The 7,672-nt window shown below is 32.8% G+C and overlaps 1 protein-coding gene across 1 annotated transcript; it reads right to left on the reverse strand.

The window, feature by feature from the left end:
- Positions 1-341: 341 nt before the first annotated feature.
- LOC149561200 (Transcriptional coactivator/pterin dehydratase) lies at positions 342-1,993 on the reverse strand. Its single transcript, XM_089825014.1, has 3 exons — positions 1,506-1,993; positions 808-1,006; positions 342-695 (listed from the first exon to the last, which is right to left on the reverse strand). Exons 1-3 carry the CDS (start codon positions 1,857-1,859, stop codon positions 604-606), a joined length of 645 nt encoding a protein of 214 aa, XP_089681140.1. The 5' UTR covers positions 1,860-1,993; the 3' UTR covers positions 342-603.
- Positions 1,994-7,672: the final 5,679 nt, after the last annotated feature.

Raw genomic sequence — 7,672 nt, forward strand, 5'->3', positions numbered from 1 at the left:
CAACATTACATGTTCCTCTACTAGTCCACAACATAATTTTTTATAAAATAACAGTGAAACTAATATAAGCATGAAATGGATGAGTATACCCAGCAATACATAAGGTAAATGGTTAACCAGTTCCACTTGACCTGTTATAAGAGTCTATCATACTAACACCAAATTGGCAAGTCCCTTGTAAAGCTCTCTTGGATTTGTATGATTCTAATCAGGTGTTGATTTTGCTTCACATTATTCTTCATATGAGTTATTTTGTATCAGTAGAACAATTGGAACTTTTAAATTACGAGTTATTTTGTATCAGTAAAACGAATGAAACTTAAGATTTTAAGTCAATGATCTTCAGAGTCATAAAAGGAAAATTAAATTAAATTGAAGATATCTGGTAATGTCCAGAGGAAATCAGCCTCAGGAAATGACTCACTTGTCTGCGTGCTTGTAATTAAAGCAGTTTAACCACTGAATTGTTAGATGTGAGTTCTTTTCTCCAATAGGAAGAATTGCATTTCTAGTAGAAAACTGGTTTCAACAATTTGAATTAAAGCTTTAAATCAGCTGTTTCTCCATCTAAAGTTTACCGGAACCACATCTCCAAGCAAAGAACTAAGCCCAAACTCTTTTTCTCGGGATAAGGTCAGATATATTAATCTGATCTATTTTAGCAGCCACAATGAAGTCATTTATACTAAGGCCACCTGCATCCCCACCCAAAATAAAAAAATGCATTCAGAATCCAAAATTTATACATCTTAATACCTATATGAGTATAACCCTACAAGAAAAAATGAAACATGTTTGGGCGCTTACCTATGGAATGGGTCCATAACTGAGCTTTGACTGTGTAACTGTTACCCCCTTGTAGGTGAAGATCAGGATGATGGTTTGCATCCTCAGCTACAGTACCAATCCTCTGAAGAAGCCTCACCCCTGCTGCAAAACTCTTCACCTTCCACAAGCACTCCAATCTCAGCCCTCCATCCACCTCATTCAATCTCCATCCCACAATCTGCAAAACCTAACATACATTACATTTCTAAAATCCATAACCTTACACACATGTCAAGGAATTAGATTTTCACCATTCATAACCTCACATACATTTCAAGATATAAGATCTCATACATTTCAAGATATATGATCTCCAATCTATAATATGTAAACAATCCTACACAGCTTCCATAACCTCACATACATTTCAAACCATCAGATTTTCACAATCCATAAGCTTGTATACATTCCCAGCCATTAAATTTCCACAATTCATAATATTAATAATTCTACAGAGCATCCATAACCATAACCAGATTTTCACAATCCATAATCTTATATACATTATGGAACCATTAAATCTCCACAAGGCATAATACTAATACAAACAATTCAAGACAGCTAAATCCAAAGGCACTGAACAGCACTCACATACATTGTAAATTCAATTTCAATCATATTACCATACATAAACTATATAATCCAAATACAAATACAAGGGTTTTCACATTTTTTACCTTTCTTAGCAACGCAGTAGCATCCTGGCGTGATATGGGAAGGTGATTGGATTGAATTGGGTGGCAGGTCATATGAGCGAGGGATAATACAGAGGCAGTGGGAACAAGAATTTTATGATCAGTTCCAAAATTACCCACAACTTTATCTCCAAAATTACTCTCTATTTCTGCCGCAGTGGGATCTCTGGCCCCAAAATCTCCAAGAATATCAGCTGCCCTCACCACCAATCTCACACCCATCTTGTTCTTTCCACTGCTGATTGCTCCGCGTTTTCCCATCCCCAAAATCCCTGTAGAAATGGTGCATTTATTCACAAACCCATAATTATAAGGGCACACAGTTCTGCAAGCCATACCTAACTATTATGGCTTAATAATGTAATCCCGAGTCCCGAACAGAGAATGAAATAGTGGGTATCGATTCAGGAATTGAGAAATTATAGGGCGCTTCGTCCCTCCGCTGGGAGCTTCGCCAAATGTTTGGGCCCATCGGATAACGTTGAACCTGCACATTAATCCTTTCAGTGTTTTACCTATTTTGAAGTTTCATTTTACTTGAAAGTCATAAATCGATTGTAAAGTCAAAACTTTCTTCAATACAAATAGTTTATAGGTCTAAGTACAAAGGTAATTTGTAAGCATGGTATACTAAGTTAAAGTAAACAGTTTCATATACAGTTTCATATTGTAGACTATAAAGAGATCTGTTATGTACTAAGTTATCTGTAATAAATAGTTTCATATTGTAGACTATCAAAAGATCTAATTTTTATTCTTAACTAGTAGTTGATTAAATAAATTGTTTTACAATATATGGTTTATGAAGAAGTCTAATATTATATAAGATTGCTATAGTCACTTATAGGGTCTATGAATGGTTTTATATGAGATTGTCCCATAATTCATGTAGAGGGCACCTAAATGTGCTAAAAAGAAGTTGTTTGTAGGAGACAACTACTCTACCTCCTTTAGAAAAAGCATCTAGGGAAAACTCCAAGCTTTATGATCAAAATTCAACATTGCAGAGAAGATTTAAATAAGAGGTTACAACTTGTTTAAGTTTATCGGCATCTTATCTGGGGTGTGTGCTAGTTTGTGGGTCTCATAGGTTGTTTTGGTCTTGTGTAGTTATGTCAACAATAAAAAACTCTTAATTTTCTGTCAAAACTCCCCCTTTCCATATGCATGGATCTGTAACTTGATTTGAACAAAAAAAACTATGGCTCGACCACAACTGAATGAATTTGGGGTTTTTCAAAATTGTTTTTGTCCACCTCTACATCTGCCTAATATACATATATGTTTCCTCATACATATTCCTCTACATATCCCCCTTGTATATTTTCTTCTATATTTTCCCCCTTGTTTTTGTTACAATGTCATAAACATATCTTTACAAGGTTATACAAAAGTGATTGAGAAAATCATGATGCACTTTCAAAATTAATGACATAGTTTTATCCCAGTTTTCTTTAAATACCTTCAAAATGAGCAGTTCGATTTGAAGTTCAATTGATAACTCCATCATCAAATTTGCAACTGAGAAATTTGTGTCATGAACTAGTGTATTTGCATGTGCAAGATGTTTTTGTATCACATCCATGTGAGGAAGTATCATACATTGAATATTTGATATAGTTGCCCTAATTCTGGCTTCCTCCCTCAGTAATTAGGCTTGTAAATCTTAAAAAAAATTGACCTTCACAAAATGATTGGAGCTGAAACTTGGGTCAAGTACTGACTAGCACTATTCTTCAAGTCTTCATCAATCTTGGTTAGTTTGTCCTTTATTTCTTTTGTGAAATTTGAAGTATCACACAATTTTGTAAATAAAGAGATAGCATTATTTATAGCCCCCTCTAATGTAACAATGAGAATGGACAATTACACTTGATCAATGACAATCTTCTTTCCTACATTCTCCAAAAATTTACTTTCCACCCTTTGCAGAAGTTTTTCTTGACCATTTAAATCTTTATTGAATTTATGTACAATATCAATTAATTTCTGAATAATAGGGGCTTTATCATTTACCTCAACTTGCTTAATGTCCAAAAATATGTCCTTGAAGTCTTCAAGAACCTTTCCTCCATCCCTTTCTGCTTTTAGTTTCCTCTGCTAAGCCCTTTTTCTCCATACTTCCCCTCAAGATCTCCATCTATTCAGCAAAGAGATTGGATTGATCCCAAAATGGAATCACAATCTCTGTATCAAGGTCAATCTCTTTAGAAATCTTTTCTTTTTCTTTCCCTTGGCACTTGGAGAAATTATGATTTTTGCCTTTTTCTTCATCCTTCTTCTCTTCTTCACTTGGTTGAATCTCGATTTCTTCTTTGCTTCCTTTATTAACCGTGTCCTCATCCTTGTCTGATTTCTGCTTGGTTATGCTTGGCCCAAAGGTAGTCATAGTCTATTGCTCGGTTGCTACTTGGGTGAATGCAAAACTATTTTTCTCCTTCTTTGTCTTCTCTATCTTTTTTGCACTTGATGAAGCAATGGCTTGGCTCAAAGTAGTGGGTAGAGAGGCATTTATTGTAGTGCCATCATTTCTATATTAGATTCTTCTATAGTTTGTACATCTGGTTCTTCATCTTTATCTGCCTTATTTTCTTCCTCAAAAATGGTTTCCACAACTTTGTTGTGGATTGAACAACCTCTTCCATATTATTAGACAAAATTTGAAATGATTTGAATCTAGGAGTTTTCTTGTTTTCATGCTTGGTCATGGCCTCCTTGATTTTTCCTTTGGTGAAGTGTGGCATAACACTTTTAGCATTTGTGCTCTAATGTCCCTCCCTGTTTTCACAACATTTGCCCATCTTTGTGTCACTTCTTTAAGTAGAACTTCTGGAGCTTTGTTTTTCAGCTCATTTGGATCATAATTCCATCTTGCCATCTTTTCAACCAAAGCACCCTCTATCTGTTGTTGTTCCTCCTTGCTTCTGGATTCATATTTGATATATTTGAAACCTGTTATGCCACTTCCTTCTTTCAATCTATGCAATTGTTTCTCAAAAGATAGTAGGGGCTTCTTCAATTGGATGTTAGGAGTATTTCTTCCTTTTCATCATCCTCCTAGAGCTTCAATTTCCTTCTTGCTGTAATACCCCAAAATTGGCACATTGCCATCATAAACTAATTCTGGTATATTAATCAATCTGAAAGTCCTATTGTACAAGCCAATACTGATTTCAACAATCTTTACTTGGCCTAAGTGTCAAATGCAGAAAATTATTAATTTACATTAATCACATACTTTATTTAATTCCTAAATCAAAATTGAATTAGTGAAGTTAAACCTATTAATTGAATTAATTTAGTTATAAGACCCGATACTTTAACTAAATTGAATTCACCCCTTTAGCTAATATACATGAGGAATTAAATGTATTGGATTTAATTAAATATCCTCATTCTAATTATTGAATTTAATTATTCAATTAATTAGAATATTCAATTATGAGGTCATATTTAATTTCCTTAAAAAATATCTTCTCCAATATTCCCTCTTTAGTTTAGAATTGTAAACATTGAGTTGACTGAAATCAGAAAAGGAATTAAATTAGCTAACTCTTATTCTACTCAAAAGTAATCAGTTAACTTCCTTTTCATAAGGAAACTTTCTATTTTGATTGAATCTTCTTTAGATCTTGACCATTCACTCAAATTGATCTCAATTGTTGATCAATTCTTGAATTGTATTTAAGAGACCCTCAATTCCTCATTTGAGAGGGTGGCAATTGAATAGTATCAAACTTATGCCAAATTGTTGACTCAATTACTATTGCATTCTTAGCTTAGTACTCTCATATTTGCAATCTCATATAGATTAATCATGCATTCATCTAGATTAATCTACACAAATAAATTAGGTTTTTTGGATTGATTTTTGATTTTTATGATTTTTTCATTAAAAAAATCATTTTGGGTTCAGATCATAGAATTGGGAAATAATATTTTTTCTATAGATTTATATACACGTGTAAATCAAAACAAAAAAAAAAAGATTTTTGGGGTTGATTTTCAATTTTTAATGTTATATTTTCATTAAAAATATTATTTTGGGCACAAATCATCGAACTAAATAATGAAATATTTTTTGTAGGTTTATATGGATATGTGTGGATCACAAATTTTTTTATAGAATTTTCTGATCAAAATTCTGTTTTTAATAAATTTTTAATGATTTTTCATTAAAAAATCATTTATCACCCAAACCATGAAATTTTGATCTAGAAATTTTATTGCAGATTTGGGACAATTTTAGGAGATTCTAGTAAAATTTTCAATTTTTTTGATCAAATGTCTATTTTTAATAATTTTAAAATGATTTTTCATAAAAAAAATAATTTATGACACAAATCAAAGAATTTTATTTATTTTTAATGTATTTTCATAACAAAAATTAATTCATGATGCAAATCTTGGATTTTAATATATAAAAAAATTATTACAAGTTTGTGGAAAGTGGCAAGGAAGCGGACATGAGAGGACTTCAAATTAGGAAGGAATGCACTTGAATGATTAATCATTTGTCTTTGAATGAATGTTGCAATTAAATTCAAAATCTAAACACACTCTTGAATGCCTTCAAACTTAAAACAATCAGATTCAATCTTGAGTGTCTTAATAAATTGACAAATCTTTCATTGGATTAATGTTGCTAAAATCGATCTTGAATACCATGAACTAAAATCTAAAGTTTTCATTGGAATGCATGCTAAAACACAATCTTGAATGCTTAAAGGAAATTTAGATGCTTTCATTGGAATGAATCTTTAACACTCAATTTTGGAATTTAGGAAGAACACACATTCAATCTTGAATGCATAAAGGAATTGACTCTTTTCCCTATCTATTTCTTATGTTGACGATGCTCGATTTACTTTTATTGACGAACTCTTGATTTCTTATGTTGACTACGGTATAAGTTGGAAAGAACCTTGCATGCTAAACATGCATATCTTGAAGAGTAGATTAAAAAATCTAAAGATTTATTGGGAAAGAACAAGTGTCTTTTAAACCCCAAGGCCTCTTACATATTCACTTCTCTTGCGCCTTTGGTTGATCTTGAGTGCACAAGAAATAAGTGGACTTGTTTTATTTTTAAGAGGCCTGCTTGGGGATTTCATCACCCTGTGGGACGACCTCAACTTCTGTGTTTTGGTAGAGTATAAATATTGGGAGATGAGTCAAAAGGCACCTTCCTTGGAAGTATAATCTTGTCACTCTTGGCTAAGCCCCAAAGAACTTTATAGCTTTGGGAATTGAAGGTGGAGATTTGGGTTACCATCTCCTCCTGACTGTGTGACATTATTTTCTTTCATCTATAGATTTTGGCCTCACGTTCCTTGTGTATATCGAGGACACCCTATAGTTGATCTTTGCATATCCTAGTTGACAACCTTGATAGGAATGTTGATGTGTTTGAGTATTCAAAGTCCAAAATCCACACAAACATCAAACAAGTCAAAACTGTTGAAATGGTGAGTTAAACATTTGATGATAAATTGCTTGAGAATGAATACCTACAGAACTCTATTTGCAACTATCTGAAACTAAACTATCTCGGTTGAACACTTGTGACCCACATTTGAACTAGTCTCTTTACTACACCATTCTACTTGTTCTATTGTGTTGTTATCCATTGTTGTCATGATAATCAATCTCTCGGTTGTTCTAGCCACTCTTTCGACTATTCATATCTTGGAAAACATCACCCTTGCTATAACTTACACCTACTTTGAGATGATGTTTTAAGTATGGTCTTAGTCTAAACCTATCAAACCTTTTTGTCTAATTGTTCACATAAACCTAAGACATCATAATGGCTAACAAAAAATGCATTAAATCTAATATTCCTAGTGAGGAAGAAGAGATACTTATTGCAAACATGAAGAAATAAATCCAATCAATGAGTGCTCAACTTCAAAGACTAAAGGAGGAAGATGAAACATCATCAAACAAATTCTCCTTAAGAGAAATTTTTCCTTCCTCCCATGACAACCAAAAATGAAATTCTTGTGATCTTGAATCCAAGATATCCGAGAACACTTCACAAAGACCCAAGAAATCTAGAAATATCTTTGAAGAAAAACTTTGGGAACCTAAACCAAATCGTGATTATCTATTATCTCAGTGAAAGCCTAGAAATAGGTACCTTGGTA

Source organism: Cupressus sempervirens, chromosome 4 (assembly GCF_028749045.1).
Source record: "Cupressus sempervirens isolate cs-2001-9-10 chromosome 4, ASM2874904v1, whole genome shotgun sequence".
In the NCBI taxonomy this organism is placed as follows: Eukaryota; Viridiplantae; Streptophyta; class Pinopsida; order Cupressales; family Cupressaceae; genus Cupressus; species Cupressus sempervirens.

Coding starts and splice junctions, on each gene's coding strand:
- LOC149561200 (XM_089825014.1), bottom strand. CDS start 1,859: ATGGCTTGCAGAACTGTGTGCCCTTATAATTATGGGTTTGTGAATAAA. Junction 1,007..1,505: donor CTACTGCGTTGCTAAGAAAG/GTAAAAAATGTG, acceptor TAGGTTTTGCAG/ATTGTGGGATGGAGATTGAA. Junction 696..807: donor GTTATGGACCCATTCCATAG/GTAAGCGCCCAA, acceptor GTGGGGATGCAG/GTGGCCTTAGTATAAATGAC.